The sequence below is a fragment of the Rhinolophus ferrumequinum genome, chromosome 12 (assembly GCF_004115265.2).
Source record: "Rhinolophus ferrumequinum isolate MPI-CBG mRhiFer1 chromosome 12, mRhiFer1_v1.p, whole genome shotgun sequence".
Taxonomy (NCBI): Eukaryota; Metazoa; Chordata; class Mammalia; order Chiroptera; family Rhinolophidae; genus Rhinolophus; species Rhinolophus ferrumequinum.
The window spans coordinates 19,941,653-19,962,884 of NC_046295.1; the positions used below are offsets into that span (position 1 = coordinate 19,941,653).

The 21,232-nt window shown below is 43.9% G+C and overlaps 1 protein-coding gene across 5 annotated transcripts in view; it reads left to right on the forward strand.

The window, feature by feature from the left end:
• SLC24A2 (solute carrier family 24 member 2) overlaps positions 1-21,232 on the forward strand; it is a 242,931-nt gene that overhangs the window by 183,421 nt on the left and 38,278 nt on the right. For all 5 annotated transcript variants that reach the window (XM_033122666.1, XM_033122668.1, XM_033122669.1 and 2 more), the window contains 2 exons: positions 13,659-13,757; positions 17,262-17,380. In XM_033122666.1, the coding sequence (XP_032978557.1) occupies positions 13,659-13,757; positions 17,262-17,380 (218 nt within the window). The remainder of the gene's footprint in view (positions 1-13,658; positions 13,758-17,261; positions 17,381-21,232) is intronic.

Genomic DNA, 21,232 nt, shown 5'->3' on the forward strand with positions numbered 1-21,232 from the left:
TTGCTAATGAAGAGGAGATCTCTGGTCTGGAGGCAGGAGTGGGTGAATACAGTAAGCTGGAGGAAAAGGTCGCTGGAAGTGAGTAGGTTAGGATGGTAAGGAGCCAAGTGTTTCAGGACTCACCCATGTATAGTTACCAAGGATGGTGACGGGAGTAATGGTGGAAAGGAAAATAGTGCCCTAGGTTCTGATATCTTCAGGAATGCGAGAAGGGTGGTGAGGAAGTCAGTTAAAGTAGAAATGGTAGAGGTTATTGGCTTGTGCTTCACAGGAGGGAGGGGAAATGTCCATATGTAATGAGGAAGGAGGGATAGAATGTGGGGCGTTTGGAGAGACAGGAAGCTGTCGCTTTGAAGGGCCACAGGAGAAAAGGGGCCTTAAGGAAATAGCCGAGTTTCAGTTGGAGCAAAAAGGCCAAGGGGATATTCAGAGAAGAGGTTAAGGACATAGGGACCGGTTACTGATGGGAGGGGTGGAGACTGAGTCAGATGATGGACTTTCAGGTCCACGTGGAAATGAGGGTCTGGGTGGTGATGGATGGCCCAGAGGTTCTGCTGAAGTGGATAAGGATAAAGCACGGGATGGGAACAACCCAGCAGTGCTTTAGTGGCTCTTACTGGGGATTGGCCCCTTGACAGTTTGCAGTGATAAAGTAGGGTTCTGTCTTTCCAGGAGAGAGGAACTCTGGGGAGCCCCCTTAAGTCCAGCTGGGGGTGGAAAAGATGAGGAAGGAAATCAGCTTTCCTCAGTTCAGGGAGAGAGAGTTCAGCCAAGCAAAGGGAGACCATTCCTATAGGCACCGCCAAAGGTGCAGTAGCCTTCCTCAGAATGGACTGAGTCCTCCTTATCTGGAGAAGCCAAGGAAGCTTCCACCAGAAGCGTGCTCAGATAATGGACATCTCGATGCCCCTTCTAGTGCCATGTCCAAGATTCTGTCCTGGTGCCTTTTACTAAATGTCATGGCAGACGTTGGTTGGCAGTCTACTTTTAAGATTAAACCTTCTGACAACTTGATCTTGCATTTGGGTTAAGCTGCCACCAAAATTGTGATAGGTAGGTTCCTGGGCTACAGTTTCTGAAATAAAAGGGTTGTATGTTATTTGATCCAGTTCATAAACAAACTCTTTACTGACATCGTTGTACATTAGTCCATTAGGTAGTTCTTGTGAAACAGACCTTTGGAAAAAAAAGAAAGCCATCTTCCCTTTTAGTTAAAAATCCAAACTCTTAGCACACTACAAATTTGAAATTGCAAATGAACAGTTCATTTTTATTTTAAAAACATTACATGCATACAGAGATTAAAAGCAAACACTACATAAGGAAAGACGATACACATGAGTCTTCCTTTTACCCCAGATTCCATTAATTCCTTAGAGTTAACCACTTTTGTCAGTTTTTTCTAACATAGTCTCTTTTTTCTATACAATATTCTATACCTGGATTTTGTTTATTCATATATCTTGAAGATGTCTCCATATGGGCACTGCTACACTTCCCTCATTCCTTATAGCAGCTGTATAGTATTCCACTGCCTGGCTCTTGCATGGTGGGTTCAGCAGTCCCCTGTGGATGAACATTTAGAATATTTCCTTTTTTGTTTATGTAGTTAATATAACAATGCTAAATAAGCATCTTCTTTACCCATATAGTAAACTCCACTGAGTAGGCTATATGTATATATCGATATAGTATTTTCCTAGAAATAGAAATATGAGATCAAAAGATACACACATTTCAAATTTTGAAAGATATTGTCGAATTGCCCTCCGAAGGAATTGTACCATTTACACTCCCACAGCAAATGAAAGAGCCTCAAGCAAATTTAAATAAGTCCTTTGAACAGAGTCAGACCGACTTCACTATAAAGCAGGTAAACCTTTGTAATGTAACTACCTTCTAATTTATTTGTTTTAGAAACCTGAGTTTTTACCCAAGTTGAGTTCAAGACTGGGTGCAGTTAGAATGGAAGGTTTTATCTTCTTTACATTAAATGATACGACTGTACCTCCTACACAGAATATCCAGTTTCTACCGCAGTATGTGCCCTGCTTCCCTCAAGACCACTGGCATCCCTGCAGGAAGTCTGAGAAGTGCAGTGCACATTAACTTTCTGCTTTCCCGTTACCAAAGCAAGGGCCCTGGCATGCACAGACACCATTTCCAATACCATGCTCTGTCTCATTCATTCCAGGTTTATGCTTTAACTCATTCAGTCCAACTTTCCATAACCAGAGGATGTTTCTGGGCTCTTGGGAACAAATGCTCTTTGTAAGGCTGGGCCTTATCCAAAAAACACATGCATTTACCTCGCCAGTTGTTAATCACGTTACTTTTTTAGAGATGTATTCTCAAAACTATCTCCCTGGGGCTGGATCTTAGGAAGACAGCAGCCTAGTGAATGTGCACAACCAGACTAACCCGCTAGTAACCAGCATCAGATCTGTCAGAAAGACCAAACCAGCTGTGTGGATAAATCCACGGTCTTCCTGAAAACCAGGACCAAGGAAGTCTTCTGATTAGAATACATCCAGTTTTTCAATTCCATTGCATCTTATTTTCGTGATCTAAACTGTCAGCAGTAAAAGCAGAAAGATTGGACTTGGCACGTAAAAGCAGACTTGGCCACATTGTACACGTAGAAGGTGTTAAGTGGCAGCTCAAGGCAAAATGTGGACGCTTCTGTTTGTCTATTTCTGGCATCTCTAGAGCTGAAAATGTTAAGTTGCCTTCATCAGTCATATTTGAATACTGTTATTATAAATTAATAATACAATTTCCAACCCCATGAAGCTTTCTCTTTAAAAAAAAAAACGGGGGAGAATCTTTTACCAGGAAGCTGGCATGTTCAATTAAGCATGGTAAGTTTCTATTTTGATTAAATCTGAAATGAACTGAATCATCTCATTTCAGTCATGGGCCACTAAGCCTCAGTCCCATTTAGTTAAGAACTCTCAGCATGCGTTGGCACTTCTGTTGCAAACCCCCGTTTTAAGTGAGATTTACAGGCGTAAGTTTGCAATGCAAAGTTGAGGATTCAAAAAAAAGAATAGAAAAGAGAAACTCAAATTAACTGACAATTTGCAGACACATGGAATCCAGGTGACAGGAGATGATGTGTGTACATGAAATAGTGGCTGCTACTGAATAAATGTGAGCCAAATCTAAAGTCTCACTTTGCATCATGATAAACAATTGGGTAATCTGTACACTCCTCATAAAACAACTATTTTGTTCTGTTTCTTATGTATGTCAGAGTAACCATTCAACACTTATTTATTGAGCATCTACTATCTGCCAGGTGCCATGAATAAATCAAAACTCTGCCCAAATGAATAGATTAATGTCACAACCCATTTGCAGAGAGATACACCCAACATATGGGCTTTGATAAACTGACTCTGAAGAGATCTTTTCCACCCATTAGGTGGTAATGGGGCTAGATATTAGCAAGTCTTGGAATCTGAATCCTGCCTTAGTAAGGTGACTCTTTATTCGTGTCTCTCTTAGATATCCACAGGGTGCAAGGGATGGGAACAAAAGGAAGATATTCATTCAGACCTTTTATCTGGCAGCCCCTACCTGGCTCAGACCTCCAAAGCTGAAATCAGACAAATCCCTTTGAGAATTCCTGCATGTGAGACCTTTGTATCTGTGTATATGAGATAGAATTCTTCAGAAAATTAAGTCCCTAAAATAATAAAACGAGTGACCTAAAGGGATAAAGAACATTAGCTCTCAAGCAGTGTCAGCCTCAGCTAAAGTCAGTAAATTGTCCCTTTTGCTGAAGCAGCTATATGCTCCCATCTGATACCTGCTGCAAGTATTTTGGTTAGTAAAATTCCAATTCTGCTTGACCTTGATTGGATTATCTTTTAAAAATACTAATAATAAAGTCTCGAAATAGACAAACATTACCTGTAAACACTATTAGACTTTGGAAACTTAATCACGGCATTAACCAAGAGTCTAGTGATTTCCCTGGAGTGTGCTCTGGCCTTTCCTTCTCTCTCTCTTCACGAAAGGAAAGTAAATTCCGAATAAATTTTCATAGAGCAAGCACTCCAAGTCCCTCACTCACACACTTCACACACATACATACATACACACACACTTCTTTGTTGTTTGTGTTAACGTTGTTATGTTTGTAGCACTTACTGAGAACCAGCCTAATAAGGAAGCACTGAGGGAAATGGATGGATGAAAAACAGCGTCCCTGTCCACGAGGGGCACACAGGCGAGTCGGGGCGAGGGTCAATAAAACACCTCTGAGGCTCTATGATAACTGTTCTGAGAAGATAGAGATCAGGGCGCTATGATAGAGAAAAGTGCCAGGATGCCTTGCTGCCCAGGAAAAGAGCTGAGGGAAAGCTTCCTAAAAGATAAGATGCCTATGTTGATGCACTTATGTAGATTAAATAATAAAACTGATACCTACTCATGTAAAAAAAAAAGAAAGAAAAAAAAAGGAAAATAAACGATAAGATGCCTAAAGCAGAGTCATAAAGAGGAGGAAGACAAGCAAATAAGTGTGGGACATTCCAAGTCATGAGGAGGGTGAATTGGAGGTGTGCCTACAGTACTTGAAAACTGGGAGACCAGCAAGAGGCTGTAACCAACATCCAGGCTGGAAAAGTCGAATCTAAGGTGCTCAGAGGTAGAGTAAAAAGGGACTTGGCAACTAATTGGATGAGGGGCAGAGGGCAGTCTGTAAGGTGGCTGGAACATCCTGGGAGCGTGGGACTCACCAAAAGAAAATACGAGCAGAAGAGCAGATTCTTAGGGAGGAAGATGATGGGTGGGAAGGTGGGGTTTGAGGCACGTTGAATTGAACTGTCAGAGGGACTTCAAGTGTAGATGTTCAGAAGTCCATTGGATAAGAGGATTGGGGCCACACAGCTGAATTGGGGATCATCGACCTACAGGTAGTGTCCTTCCAGAGAACATGAGGAGTGAGGAAGAGAGAGCAAGGAGGGAGCCCTGAGGAATAGGGACATTCCCGGCACCTTCTCTGGAGTTCTTGAAAATCAAAGAGGATTTCGAGGAGAGGGGTGAGGAATATTAAATGCCACCGACGGCCGGCGACCAACAGCCTCAGCCGAGGGGAGCGCAAGGCTCATAACACCAGCAGGGGCCAGGGAGCTGTGTCCTACACAACTAGACTGAGAAACAACGGCTTGAACCGGAGTGGGGGTGGGGGGAGGCGGAGAAGGGGGGGGAAATGCCACTGGGAGATCCAGTCACATGGAGGCGAAAAGTGGCCGAGGGTGATGCTGACAAATGCCAGGAGCAGAGGAGCCGTAGGACGCGAGGCACTAGCCTGGGCAGAACTTTCCAGAGGCTCGGCTGTGAAGCCAAGGCGAGAGAGGGTGGCACCCGCAGGAAAGCTGCAGTCAAAAGCAAGTTTCCCAAATTGAGAGAGACTTGACCGTGATTGTATGCTGCAGGGGACGGGAAGGACTGAAGATTGAAGGTGACGGATTAGGCAAAGCCTCGGGAGAGGAAAGACATTGGAAGGAGGAACAAAAATACTTATTTTTAAGATACCAACTTTTGAAAAGCATTGGAAATCTTCCAAAATACTTATGAAAGCACTTTGATATTTCTAACGAGCCAGGTGACTCTGATAGGGGAAATGATAGAACTAATTCACATGCCAACAGGTCCGTTCTTTACGGGTGATTCCAAAGGTTATTCTTACGGAGAATTACTTTACAAACCTTAATAAGGAAATCTGGCTGCTTCATTCAGTCATATGATGTGTTTGGCCACCACTTGAGATACAGTTATGTACATATTCTCATTAATTACAGAAACTAGTCCTTTGGTTATGTCTATAAATATAACTACAATTAAATTATGTTAATCATTTTTATGTGGCTCATTCACAAACCGTTTATGAATGACAGTTTACAAAATACTTCATTACAATACTAGTTTAATTTCCATTAATATCATTGTAGGCTTATAATAGAGGGTTTTACGTGGTGCTTCACAAAAATTAGAAAAAATAATTTAGAGGCTCTCCTTCAAAAATAGATTTAAGCATAAACAAACTCTATGTTCTTGGAGTTTTTGGTTTAAGAGGAAATTATTATTTTTAATGTTTTGCTTTTCAGAATGAAAGTCAGGCCACATTCTATTAAGTGAATAAGCTGCCCTATGAAGACAGTTTGTAGAATGGAAGATAAGTGTATTCCTTCACGCTGATAGGTAGTGTCTTGATTCGTGGACCTTTTACTGTTCTCTGAGTTTCCATACCCTCTGAGAAGGCTCCACCATCAGAGCATGAATCTTAAGTCCTTGTTTCTTATCAGGCTCTAGGCTATGAACTCTACAAGGGCACTCCCCCGCCCGCCCCCCCCCCCACACACACACACATACCCGTCTATCTTATTCACCAAACACTACCTGTACTAGCACAGGTTTGGTTAATATTTGCACAGTGGAAGATTGTGACTTGTACTAACTTGAAAGGAAAGCTAAGGCTTCCCAGGAAACTTGATATAGGGAGAGCTTCACTGCAATTCAGTGAGTGCATGTGATGTGCCAGGCATTATTCTAAGAGACTTGAGCAAATCAAAAATGGCGGAGAAAAGGTCCCTTCCCCAGTGAAGCCTGCCCTCTGGTGGGGAAATCAGACATGTGAGCAGCAAACTGACAGGCAGAAGTGCCATGAGAATGACGGATTTCCACTTAAGAAGGAGGGGCGTGGCTATCGGTAGACTGAGCTGCTGGTTGGGCCTTCAGTTGGGCCTTGACAGATGAGGAGCATCTTAATAAAGGAGGCACCAAAGCCCAGCTTTCCCTGCTCTGCTCTCTGCTGTGCTCTCCGTACTTCCTCTTCTATCAGCGGCTCCTTTCAGCACTCACTTCGTCAGCCCTGGCAATGTGCATAAGGGGGACAACTGAAGTCCCCCTCTGTCTTCCACTTGTGAAGTGTGAGCAACTAGTCTACCCCATGTTCTCTTATGTACCTCCAGAAAGTTCCTGGGGTCGCGTGGACTCAGCCCCACTGGGCCCATGGGCTTGAGTAGACCTAAAAGGATTTACTTTGGTTCATTAGCCAACAAGAAGCATGTGAAAGAGTTATAACTTCATATTTGCCTGCAAGCCACAAACACAAGGATTTATTGAACCCTACTGGGTGCTGGGGATACAGCAGTGCACAAAACTAATGGAAATCCTTACCCTTATGGAGCTTGGCTACTGATGGAAAGCAGCAGATAATCAAAAACAATAATGATATAGTATATTAGATGGTAATAACTGCTTTAGAGAAAATAAACTAGGGATAGGAAATGCTGAGAGAGAAGCTGCAAATTTAAATAGGCAGCTCAGAGAAGCCTCAAAGAAAAGGTGACGTTTGAACAAATACTTGAAGGAGCTGAGACAGTGAGCCCAGTGGATCTCTGGAGGAAGAACATTCCAGGGAGAGAGCCCGGCAAATGCCATGGCCCTAAGAGGGGATAGTGCAGTGTTTTCCAGAAACAGCAAGGAGGCCAGAGTGGCTAGAGCAGGGTGAGCAGGGAGAGGGGAAGGGGATGAGATGGGGGAGTCTATGTGAGCCTCGTTGGATAGAATCTTCCAGGTCATTGGAAAGACTTGGGCTTTCTCTTTGACCTGGGGAGCACTGCAGGATTTTGCACAGAGAAATGCATGGTGCGATCTGACTGACCACTAAGGATGCCAGGACGAGACCAGCGTGGGGGGTGGAGAGGTAGAAGGGGAGACTCGTTAGGACACCAGCAGAAATATTCCTGCCAGACCTGATGCTGGTTGGGCAGTGGGCAGTGGGCAGGTTCTAAAATATTTTGAAAGCAGAGACAGCAGATTTGCTAATGGATAGCATGTGGAGTGTGAGAGAAAAAGAGGAGCCCAAGATGACCCCAGGGTCAGCATTTGCTTACTGTTGCATTGTCTGACACGAGTCCCTGCTTCCAGAAAAAAAGGCAGGGAATAAACAGAAGGAAAGTTCAGGTGCACTTTGGCTGTTTAAGCTACCTGCCAAGCCATAAACTACAAAGACAGAGAGACAGGAAAGGCAGAACTGAAAGCACAAAAAATAGCTTTAAGAACAAACACTATTTTCAAGTTTTCCCTTCTGTTTCATTTTTTCTTCTCCTAAACCAAGGTCTGTTCACCAAGGTGTGTGTGGGCGCGCCCTTTGCGTCTAGCATCTCTTCATCCTGTCTCTTGTATTGCGAATCCTCAGACTGTTCCGTGACCCCCAGCACCTAATCTGAAGCCAACCCAAAGGCTTCCTTTGTACCACTGCCTATGACAGGCTTGGTGGGGAAAGACGTGAAGGAATTTCCAGGGGCCGTTTTTCATTAATTAACAGCAGAACAGAAGCAAAATTCATTTCCTTTGAGTGAACAGACCCCTTCAAAGGTTATTTTGCTGCGCAGCTTGGGGCTTCTGTTTCACGTCAGAGTGATTGAGTCAAGGATTTTGATTCCTGGTTGTTTTTCAAAATTCGTTCTTATTCACGTTCACAAAGCCCTTAAGCTTTGACCTTTTCATCCCACGCTTTCCTACCACCCCTTCGCCACACACTCCCCTGGGGACACTCAGCTGCTATTCTTTTCCAAATTTCAGACCAAAACGAAACTGTATTAAATTTGTGCACCAGGTTTTGACACAGGTGCCTCACAATTTGAGCAGTTTGCTATTTTGAGATTTTAAGTATACAAATGTCTGTTGCTAGATGAAAATACAACACTTTAAAGGTTTACACTGCAGCAGAGTATACTTTTTAAGGTTGCCTTAAAACATGTTTAAAAAATCACTCCTTCGCTCACTTTGAAAAGTACTCAAAAATGTCTTGATTCTTTTTCCCCGACACAAAGCTGCAGTTGCTTCTTAGATCTCTACTTCTGTGTCAACCTACGTGCCAAGATGGAATCCATGCCTATCACAGTTTATTGAGGCAAATCCCTTTACCGCCTACATCTCCTGCACCTGAGGCTGCTAAGCATCAATTCTATTTTGAATATCAACCTTCCTATTTTCAGTAATTTATGGGAAGAATGTCTTGTCATTTACTTCCACAACAGTAACAACCCTTTCTGAGTAATGATTTCTGACCGTTTACTGTATGTCAGAGGTCCTCTAAACGCCTGATGTGTATTAACACATTGAGCCTTCCAACAACTGTATGAGATGGCGTTGTGATAATCCCCCTTTTAAAATTCAGAGCCTGTGACACAGAGGAGTTACAACTCCGGAAGTTAAAAATCAGGAAGCTCTTTTGAGCCGATCCAAATCCACTGTGCAGCGGCAGTAGTACCTGGCCTGCGTCTGACCTCACAGGGCTGGGAAAAAGCTGATCGCCATCTTTCCTTTTGGAGATGGCAGTGGTATCAATGTTTAAAACACAGAAGGCCACCTCCATTACCTTGACCTTCTCAATTTAGGGAAGATCTCAAGTGATCCTTTCCCTGATCAGTTTTGGAATGGACTTTGGAGGACTGGCTGAAACCTGAGATCCAATCCAGCAAGGCCCCCTGGGATGCTTAAACTGTCGGGTCAAGATGTGACTAATTCCCCAATCCTGTGTGTATGGACTGAGAAACAGGAAGATGTCAATGGTTCTCCTAAAGCAACTTGGGGCCACGTCACCCTTGCCGCTGAGCTTTTTGTTAGGTTTTTTTTTTCTCTCTCTCATATTTACAGACTTCTTCCCATGCCAGGAGTTGCGATAAGCCTCTTACACACACTTTCTCATTTGAGCCTTGTACTTGACTCATGAGTCAATGCCATTGGAATGCCTATTTTCCAGGAAAACTGAAACACAGAAATATTCAGGAACTTACCAAAACTCACCCAGCAGAGCACATGAGAGAGGCAGGGCTTAAACTCAGGTCTCCCTGCCTCTAAGTCACATCCATTTAACCACACTGCTGTGCTGTCCCCAACATATACCCCTGCTTGGTGTTCTGCCCAGCCTGTGGCTTCAGGCTCAACAGGACCTAAAAGCGCCATGCCTTCCTTCCCCAAGGGTCACTTTGAGAATCCCAGATTCTGTGATGGCTTCTTCCCCAGATACCTCATGCTCATTCCTGTCCTACTAGTCTCTTCCTCACAGCTTTTCTCAAAAGGTGCCCTGTGGTGATCCCAGGGGTGTCCAGTTGGGCTGGAGTGAGCATGCCTTGCTTTGTCAGGCTCTGCCCCACCTCAGGAGGGCATCTGGGTGCTGAATTCTGAAGGTGAGCCTTCATCTGCTGTTCTAGAAAGTAAGCTTTAAGGAAAAATCCTTTCAGCCATTGTCAGCACTCAGAGTGAAGAATGATAATCAGGTCTTGCTAACTGACAAAAGTTGAGGTAAAGAAGTTGAAGAAGTGGGTGGAGAAGATAGCTCCCCAGCCAGCCTCTGCAGCATTGCCTCGTGGCAGGCCCCTAGGGCTAACCCCCAAGTGAGAACAAATAAGGCTGATCCCTCCCACCTTTCAGTAGCACAGAAAATTCTTGGTGCTGCTGCAGTGGGAAAGGTGACACACAGCAAGAAAACCCCCGCTGACCTGTTACAATGTTTTAGAACCTACAAAATTCTAAATCTGGAATCATTTCCTACCCTACTCCTCCAGCTTTCCTTTAGAGAATTTGGGGAAACCACCCATCACTGTGGGTGGTTTTCTGACAGAAGGAGTGGTTGCACCCTTCCATACTTTTGGGTCCTTTTTATAATCATTTCTCTCAGGTATACATCGAAGCTCTGAAAAGGTTCTTGTTACCACAAGCAATATGCAGTTAGCTGGTTTCTATCAAATATTTTCTCTGCCGTGATTCATGATTTGGGGGCATTACTTGGATTGGGTTATTTCAGGTTTTATTTCCTCTTCTGAATGCTTTCTTGCTTTATTATTATTTTATATGTAGTTTTAAAATAGCAATTATTGATCATCTTTATTTCATAGAACTGCTGAATGTTCTAAGTTCAAAAAAATGACCCTGAGACCACAGAACGGTTTTATTAGCAGAAGCATCATTTCCAATAAAGTTTCAGAACCTCCCTGTTCATCTCTGGGCTTTTCAGTAGATGATTTGAAGACTTCTTAGAGTTGTTTTCTACAAGAAATACTCCTCTTTAGGCTTAAGGCTACAGAGACCTGAAAATCACGCTTCATTATCTGTGTGTCTAGTCCCCAAATAAGACTAGTTTGACAGCCAGGAATGTCTCTTCCATCCATGCTTCCTGGGCAACCTCCAGACAATCAGAGCCCCTGCCTACCTCCTCCTTCCTTAAATTCCGTCTTTTTCTCTCCTTTCTTGTTCCCTGTTATCTCCTCCTTTCTGAGTCCCCAGACGTTCTTTCCTTTCCCTTTTTCTTCCCAGAGTTTCCCTTAAAGATCAAATAGAAACAGCTAAATTCAGAATACTTTCCAGCATGGTGAACCTAATGTTGTCCTTCAAAATCGTTAAAGGGTGGACATCATGCCCGTCACCTCCATCCTTCTTGCTCATTCCTCGTGAAGCCCAAGCCACATACTGACCTGCTTTTCTTCATTTCGTGTCCTTCCTGCTTCCTTTGAGATTGTGATGCACATTCATTACCTAGACTATGGTGCTGACATCCTGGCAGTTGTCTTTGTGGTAGCCAGATATCTAGGATTATGACTAACGGAGCTGGTGAGGAGAAAGGGCTCTGCCCTGTGTCGCCTTCACCATTGGAAGCAGCTGGTCTCACTCTCAGTGACAGCCTTTTCCGCTCCCAACCAGTCACACAAGTCATCACTGTGACCACACCCCAAGCTTTCCACCCACGAGGAAGGGAGGGGTGTGGCTGCCAACCTGCCGTGTCCCATCCTAGGAGAAGAGACTCTCCAAGAGAAACATTTGGGGTTTGGTTCGCATTGGTTTTGGTCTAACTAGAAAAGTACAATGAGATCCGCTGTTAATATGCTGCTAGAGCACCCGACCAGCAGCAAATACCTGGTGGGAAAATTGAAGGAGTTGTGGTGTTTTAGGGGACATACCATGTTTCCCCGAAAATAAGACCTACCCGGACCATCAGCTCGAATGTGTCTTTTGGAGCAAAAATTAATATAAGACCCACTCTTATTTTAATACAATACCCTATCTTACATAATATAATATAAGATCGAGTCTTATATTACTTTCTGCTCCAAAAGACATATTCGAGCTGATGGTCTGGCTAGGTCTTTGTGGGGACAGAGTCCCAGAGAGCAGTTTCCAGGCTCTCAGCCTCACGTGAAAGGTGCTGCCTCGGGTAGTAGATGGCCATCAGCTGTAATCAGATGGCCATCCGCTGTGGCCGGGCGGCCATCAGCTGTTACCCGTTAGCCATTAGCCACTAATAGAACTGTCATGGCTACGCTAGGGAGTTGGTTGTGTGGGTTGCTTGGCAGAGAGCAGACGGCAGATTGTGGATCGTGTGGCTCCTGCTTCCTGTGTCTCCAGCCCAGCCACCAGCGAGAATACAGTGGTATGACTCCCCTATCCATGGCTCCGTGGGTGTTCCTTTTGGGCCTTGCCATATCCTGCGTTCTGGTGCGGGGAGCAGGACCAGAGTCTTGCATGATAGTCTTATTTTCGGAGAAACACGGTATCATATCTGAATCTAGGCAATAAAAAGTCAGTTTAAAATGAGGTTCCTTTGTACCTTGAATGTCCCGGGGGCATGGTGGAAGGGGTGGTGGAATCTAAGATTAAAGAAAAAAAATGTGCTACCGTTTTTTCCCCGAAAATAAGACCGGGTCTTATATTAATTTTTGCTCCAAAAGACGCATTAGGGCTTATGTTCAGGGGATGTCATCCTGAAAAATCATGGTAGGGCTTATTTTCCAGTTAGGTCTTATTTTCAGGGACACACGATCTGATTCACTAACCTCTACACTTTGGCATGCTTTTTTTTTTTTTTCTGTGCCTGTTGCATGTGCTTCCCCATTAATTATGTCAATAATTGAAAGAAATGAAGTGTTCTACTTGTGGTACAGCTGTTTAAAATAATTGCTTTGAGAATGGTATTTTTCCAGGACCTTTCCCTACGCGTTTCATCATCGACAGATATTACTTTTTGTGCTCAGTTGATTATTCTTTGCCTTAAATTCCCAAATGGAATCAGTTGTCTCTTTAATGCTTTAATTGCAGCTGACTCAGCTAATTTGGAAAGCTTTGATGCATGCTACTGACTTGTTTAGAATCTGCAATGTTAATTATGATAAATGTTTGAAAACCGAAGTCAAATCAAAGGATCCCAGGGCTTGGCATTCCATTGTCAAAAGCCAATTGTGGGATGAGTATTTAATTCCAGAGATACGGCTATGTCTCCAGTGCAGCTCTGTTTCTCTGGACTTAGTTTGGGTCTCAGATGTAGGGAACTTTTAGTGATAATTGGTGCTTTCATTTATTTTGTCAGCAATTAGGAGGGAGGAAAGAGTTCAAGTCTTTTGTCTTTGGTCCAGCAGCTTGAGATTTTCAGAGAGAATTGAGCTGAAGAATCCGCAAATATGAGAGGTGCCCTTCACTCAGGGCATAAGGCATTTGGATTGAACAGAAAGGAGCGGTCGCTGCTATCGTGACACACAATGAAGGAAGCCATGTGCCTGCTTTGCCCATGCTTTGCCCTTTGCCACAGACCTCTCTTTATCTCCCTCCTCACCCTGTTTCCTTTCCACTACTTTCTCTTGCTTCAGGGAGGTTCAGAGAAAAAGCTTCAATTCTCCACAAGATTGCCAAGAAGAAATGCCAGGTGGATGAGAACGAGAGGCAGAATGGAGCTGCCAATCATGTGGGTGAGTACAGGGAGACTCCATCCCGTGCCTTTCCTGGAGTTGGTGGAGGGGAGCAGAGAGTGGGACCCAACGTGGGCACCCCTGACTCAGTGTAGACACCGAACCCTGCAGCTCAGCGCTTTCCTGGGTGTCAGGTGGAGTCCATTTCCCCTGAATGCAGGGCATGAATAGACACAGTGTGTCACCTACTCTAGGGGAACTCCAAGGAGAGTCAAATGATTCTGTGAGGGACCTGAAATACAACAGCTCCTAACCAGACATCTTCCTGGAAGATGGAAATGCTTTTATTTACTTTATTTTAGGGATTCTGTATAAAAAGGACACACACACACACACACACACACACACACACCCTTGTCATTTAATGTTTAACCAAAGGTGAGAGAGTACCCCTTCTGAAATTCTTGCCTGGTAACCAAATTCTATACCAATGACATTGCATACACCCACTGAATTACCAAATGGTTCACTTGGTCACTCCTAAACTGAGTGGCAGGGTCCCTGCAAGATGACACAGCTTCCCCTTTCTTAGGAAGTCAGCAATACTAGCCCAGTTCTCTTCTGGCTGACTTTTTCTGAGCTCCTGTGTGACCAGATGAGGACATTCAGGCATCTTACTTTAACTTGGAACATAAAGTCCCTCCTGTCTTGTCTGTAACTAATATAGTTCTCTGATTCTAAATTCAACTAAATTTAACCTAATCTGGATCTATGCTATAAATGATGCTGTTGCCCAAGAAACTAAAATTATCTGCAGACAAAAATTCAACCGTGTTGCACTCAAAATACATGACACTCCTTAGAAGCATTTCTGCCTCTCCTGCTATCTTAACTTCCAGCTAGGGAAAACCTCTGAACAAAAAAGAGTCAAGATTCTATTGGGTATAAAAAAATAAAAATGAAAACCAGAAAAACATAAGCTAAAATGCTAATAATAGTTACTTCTTGGAGTTGGAATTATGAGGTATATATTTTTTCACTGTTTCTTTATGTTCCTGTGAACTTGGACTAATTTTTTAGAATGAACATATTTTCCTTTTGTATTATAAAAATGCAAAGCCATATCACAAAAGTCTAATTGGAAAAGCTATGTTATACTCGTGATATTTAACTTCAATTACACAAGCCATTTTTCGGCACCACGTGTTGATTTCCGTCTTGTGGAATGAGGCAGCCGGGAGACAAGACTTATCTGCCTGGATTCAGTTCCAGTCCTCTTCCTAATGACTAGCTGACCTTCTTAATCTTGGCTTTAACCTTCCAGGAGGATGTAGGATGCATAACTCCAAGGATCCTTCCAGGGCTCACTGGGTCTCTGAATGACTTTATAACTAAAAACAATGTGTGTCTAAAAATTAACGCTTTTCAAAGTAAGTCCAAGATTTATTTTCACATTTTTCTTTCATGATAAACCTCAGCCTGCCATATAAAAGCACTTCATAAGCTAAGACGTGCATACTCAGTTAGCTATTATGCCTGCGAGGTTGTTTCTTCTCATCTGTTCATGTCTTTTCTTAGACATCTTAACTCCACTTTGGTACCCAGGATCCTGTGTTGCCAGAGTCAAGTTTGGTTATTGCAAGCTGATCCTAAAGTCAGGAGCCAATAGACTCCCCCAAATAGAGTTTTTATGTTCCCCCCAGGTAGTTAGTATTTTTTAGTTTAAATAACTGACCCAACATGCTAGTATAAACTGGCATAGCCACACACAACAAACATCACATATATGTAACTGTCACTACTAAAAACATGGAAAGATAAAATAAATTTGAGTTTCTATGGCTTTCCATATTTAAATATATGTATACCTCTATATTCCACAACTAAATTTAATACATAAATAAACATAAATACTTCCCTGTGGTTTCCCAGATTTGGCCACTTCAAACTCAACAATTTTTGTGTAACTCCCAAATTATTTCCACTGGTGTTTTACCAGTGACATAAATTATTTACTTCTTCTGAAGTTGCTAGGGGATAAAACCCTATTTTGATACTGTGAGAGCCGCCCAATACTGCTCATATCTGATACGGATGGGCATTCCGGTACTCCTGGCAACTCGGACACAACCACACAACTTCATTGTCTCCTGAAAACATTGTCTCCTGAAATCTAAGACTTGACCCAGCACAGCCAGAGGAACTAGGAGCTTTATCATTTTCCTCCCACTGAAGTCATGGCAGACATTGGTGGTCCCTGAACACTGATCAACTGGAAGTGTTCCTCTGAGCCCTAAAAAAACTAATCTTCTAGTTCAAGGTAGGTACTGTTCTGAGGATCAGAAGAGTTTATGTTTCTTGCTTGTTTGCTCTGTACCAGGCAGCGTGCTAAGTGCTTTGCATGCATTTTCTTATCTTTACAGAGACATACCATTTGACCGTATTTGTGGTGGTGGTGGTGGCAGCAGGAGTCAGCTCTGTCATCATAGTACTATTGTCATTAGCACTCTGATTTTACGAATGAGAAAACTGAATCTCAGAGAAGTTAAGTCACCCGCTAAGGGTCACACAGCATAAGTTGTAGAGCCAAAGTATGAACCCAGTCTGCCTGAGATGCCCAGTGCCAAAGAGTCCCAGTGCTTCATCAGTACCCTAGACTCACTTCTCTCCTGCCAGGGGAAAGCACATCCGCACCTGGTGATTGTGGCTTCACTCCAGCCAAACATTACCTCCCATTCAGTGCTACAGACTTTTGTGTCCATCACGTGTTCAGCAACCTCTTGCCTGCAGTAGGATGCCCAGGTGTAGGATGTGCTAAGTAGCATTCTCCAGGCATTTTTGAGAAGGCTGGGTTCCCAAGCCTGCCCTCCCCATGGCCACCTAGGCACTGGCAGAGCCAGAGAGAATTAGATCTGGAAGCAGTGTGCCTTGGAGGTAAACCAGTTGAACCCACTCATTTCATAGATTAGGTTCCTGAAATCCAGAGGAAGGAGGGGACTTGCCTAATGTGACAGCCTGATATAGTAGAGCATAGCCTAGGACCCATGTCTCCTGATGCCCAGTATCTTTTCCAGAATGTACGAAAGAAAAGATCCAGCTGTAAAAAAAATAATAATTATATATGTATGTGTGTGTGTGTATATATATATATATATATATATACACATATATATAGTGTGGTCCTAAGTATAAACAATAGTGTGTAGACTGGTTTGGGTTAACAAATGTCTATGGTCATGTTCTTGAATGGCTAGTTGGTAAATTTGCCTGGTCTGGAGAATGTATACCAATGGGAGGGTATAGAGCACTCAAGTTAGGACATCAGGCCAGAGTGGAAAATCAGAGAGCTATTCAAGAGAGCAGGAGAGCTGTGTGTGCTAAAAAGCATGGGGGGAAATGGCAAAAATCCTTTGCCATTGGGCGAAACCCCAGCCCTGGGGCTTATCACCCCTCAGGGACCACTCTCTTCTCCCTTGACCCAACATTCTAGGATGTTCTTTCCAATAGGCTCTTACCCCATTGACGGCATCTGCTTTCTTTGTGTGTGTCTGAATTATGTCACAGAAAAAATCGAGCTCCCAAACAGCACCAGCACAGAAGTTGAAATGACGCCATCCAGTGATACTTCCGAACCTGTACAGAATGGAAATCTGTCCCACAGCATTGAAGCTGCAGAAGCCCAGGTATGGCTTTTTTCATTGCTCTTCTCTGGCTGCTGTTTTTTGGAATCTTAGCAGAGCAGTGCAGACCCTACCGGCATTCTCCTTGGAAGTCCCAGCTCCCAGCGGGACAGACACAGGCAGAGTCTTACTTGTCTTTGCGTGTATTTTCCGGCACCAGCCCAGAGTCCCACACACATCAGACTCTTCATTTATGGAATAAATACACATGCTCTCCAAACCATTGTTTCTCAGAGTGAGGTTGGTGGACCCTTGCATCAAATCTCCCAGGGATAAAACGCAGACTCCTCTGCCATGCCCCAGACCTGATGAAACAGAATCTCTAGGAAGCAGCACACAGGAATCAGTATTTTTAATTTGCTTCCCAAGTGATTCTTGATGCACAGTAAAGTCTGATAGCTGCTGCATTCTAATCCTTTCTTTGTGTCTTGAAGGTTAGGGTTAAGTAAGAGAGAAACCACACCCATTACAGCTCCAGGAGCCCGTTGGGCCTTCCCAGTCCCTGCAGTTGAAATTAATCAAGACGGCTGTCTGACCCAATCTGCTGTTCAGCGGTACAACCAATGGATAGCTGTTTGACCTAATATTTATAATACTTAACATTGACATGTGCTATATGCCACAGATTTGGTGCTAGGCACTTTACATATGCTAGCTATCACGTTTAAACTTTATAGCTGAAGGCATAGTTGGTTAGTATCTCCATTTTAAAGGTGAGAGTGCTAAAGCTTAGCAATATGAAGTAGTTCATCAGGATTACCTAGCTTGTAGGTAGTAGAGCTGAGATTTGATTTCAGAACTGTCTAACTATAGCGCTTGTACTACCGTGTTTCCCCGAAAATAAGACCGGTCTTATATTAATTTTTGCTCCAAAAGACACATTAGGGCTTATGTTCAGGGGATGTCATCCTGAAAAATCATGCTAGGGCTTTTTTTCCGGTTATGTCTTATTTTCGGGGAAACGTGCTATTTCCACCACACAACTCTGTTTCTACACCACAGTTGCTCTGAAAAGTAGGCAGAAAGGAAAAGTAGGTGGTACTTGTTAGATTTCTGGATCTCATCATGATCAAGTGAATCAGAATGTTTAAGGGCGTAGAACCCCAAACTTGCAGTTTAATCAGGTACCCGAGGTCAGTGTTTTCAAACTTGAATGTGCTTATGCATTTCCCGGGAGATCATGTTCAAATTCAAATTCTGATTTGTTGGGGTAGAGTGGGGCCCAGAGTCTTCGGTTCTAATGAGCTCCCAGGTGATTCTGACACTGCTAGTCCAAGGACCACACTTTGAGTAGCACTACCCTAACATCTGAGACCCAGGTCTCTAGACAGACGTTTCCCGATGAGCTGAAAAATTATATAGTGTCCACAAAGAGAAGCCAGACTACAGTGAATCTATCCCGGTACTCTTCTCCTTTACACCAGGATGTACTCTGCAGCAGAGGGAGTCTGCGCTTCGTAGAAAAAACATGCTAATGGTTGGTTGCCTGTTGTCCTTATTCCCTAAAGGAAAGTTTCCTCACGTAAAGGAAAGAATTAGAGATGTTGAGCACTTTTTTATATACCTATTGGCCATTGCTTGTCTTCTTTGAAAAGCTATCTATTCCGGTCCTTTGTCCATTTTTTTAATTGGGGTTTATTTGGTTGGCTTTTGTTGTTGTTTTGGATTTTGTTTTTTGTTGTTGTTTTTTGCTGTTGTATGGGTTTCTTATATATTTTGGATATTAACCCTTTATCAGATATATGGCTTGCAAATATTTTCTCCCATTCCATAGGTTGCTTTTTCATTTTGTTTCCTTTGCTGAGCTTTTCACAATGTATACGCATACCAAAGTATCATGTTGTACACCTTAAATATATAGGATTTTTATTCATCAATTGCACCTCAGTAAAGCTGGAAAAAAATAAATAACTAAAGGAAAGGATAAAGAAATGGCCACTCTTTCTGCCCTTGTCACCTCTGCCTTCTGGATTCTCACGCCCTCCTGCCCAGAGCCCTGTGGTCCCGTTGCATTAGCTCCAGGGTGAGCTGGCAGAGTGGCTTATGTCCACATGGATAAGCAGCATGTGGCAGCAGGAGGCAGGCCCCAAGGATGTCTGGCTGCCCTTGGGGATGGCACAGTCACAGGTGTGCGAAGGGCAGCCCAGTCACTGTACGTCTCCATCTGGCTGGCAGAGGGACATCTGTGCCCCCCACAAGGGAGCACCTTGCTGCAGGGGAGTGAGAGAGTCCCAACTGATCCCTCTCTGAGTATAGCTGGACCCCAGGTCTCACACAGGGAAACAGGACAGATTTATACACCCTCCTCCTCGCCCGCCCAATGCACTGAGAGCTCAAGGGCAAACAGACCTACAAAGAGCCACCATACCAGCTGGCTGCAGGATGACCTCATAGTGAATTCCAGGTCCACCAGGGACAAGTTACCTAATCTCACTTTAGTTTCCTCACCTGCAAAGCACAGATAATAATAGCACCTGCCTCATTAGGGTTATTAGGAGAGTTACATGAGCTAATGTGCATAAAGCACAGAGCAAAGTGCTGCTGTTTATATTATTATACATTCATACTTACCATATAAACACCATGCAGAGTGTCCCTGCCCTGAAAGAGCTCAGTGTAGGTAAAATGAAAATGAAGAATATGTATGTGTATATGTGTATGTATGTATAAAATGTTTGGGGTATTTAGGGAATAATGAGTAAATAATAACATTGGTGTTAGGTAAATAATTATGACCCAGTTTGACCATGGAGCTCTGTACAAAGTGCTTCGGGGGCTGCCAGAGGAAGAATTTGACCCTGGCAAGAGAAAGTATAAAAGCTTTATAGAAGAGGTAACATTGGAGCTGGGTGTTGATGGGTGAGTAGGAGTTTGTCTCTCAAAGAAGGAGGAGACAACTGAAACGGCAACATGTACAAAGGTGTAAAACCTTAAGAGGCAAATTTCTGGTTAGCGATCGGTAAGAAGGCCTGTGGAACTGGAAATTAAAATATGAGGTGAGGAGTGAGGGTAGATCCACCAGGAAAGGTCATTTGGGCTGAAATTCTTCAACTGTTCAATCAGAAAATGTTTAGGGCTCGTTTAGTATGTGTCAGACGCTGTACTGGGCACTGCAGATGCCCACACCCTCTAGCAGAGCAGAGACACTGCAGCTCCACACCAGGAGATAACAATAGATGGCCATGAGGTCCATGAAGAAAATAAAGCACGATGAGGTGAGGGGAGACAAGCGGAGAGACCCCTTTCGGTTGGAAGATGAGGGAAGGCTACACTAAGGAAGTGTTGCTGGAACTGAAGCTGACCCCACAGAGAGAGCCAAGGGAACAGCACCCACAGAGACAGACGTGAGGAATAGGAAAGTCAGCCAGTGTGGCTGGGGAGTGGGGAGCAGAGGGAGGGAAGATGGTGGCAATGAGGTCGGACAGGAGGGCCAGGCAGAGCTGGCCCACCTTACAGACTACGATAAGGAGGTTGACTTCCTTCTAGGACAGCAACAAGCCATTGGAGGTTCCCAGCTGTGATCTGCACTTGTAAAGTATCGCTGGGGCTGTGGTGTGGAGATTGGATTTTGGGCACGTGGTTGTATAGCAGGAGTGGGGCAAAGACGTCTGTGTAGGAGGTGAGCGAAGGGCGGCCCAGAGCAGTGCAGCAGAAGTGAGGTAAGGAGAAGAGCAGTGTGGGCACTGCCAAGCAGTCTCCCCTTCCCCCTGCTGGGAAGGGGAGCCACAGGGGGCTTAAAGGGAGCCGTGGCAGTGGCAGATTTGTATGGTAGGAAGATGGCTGTTTCAGAATGGTCAAGAAGGGGCCAAAGTGGAAGAAGACTGGATACAGGGCGGTGAGGTAAGAGCCTGTTGG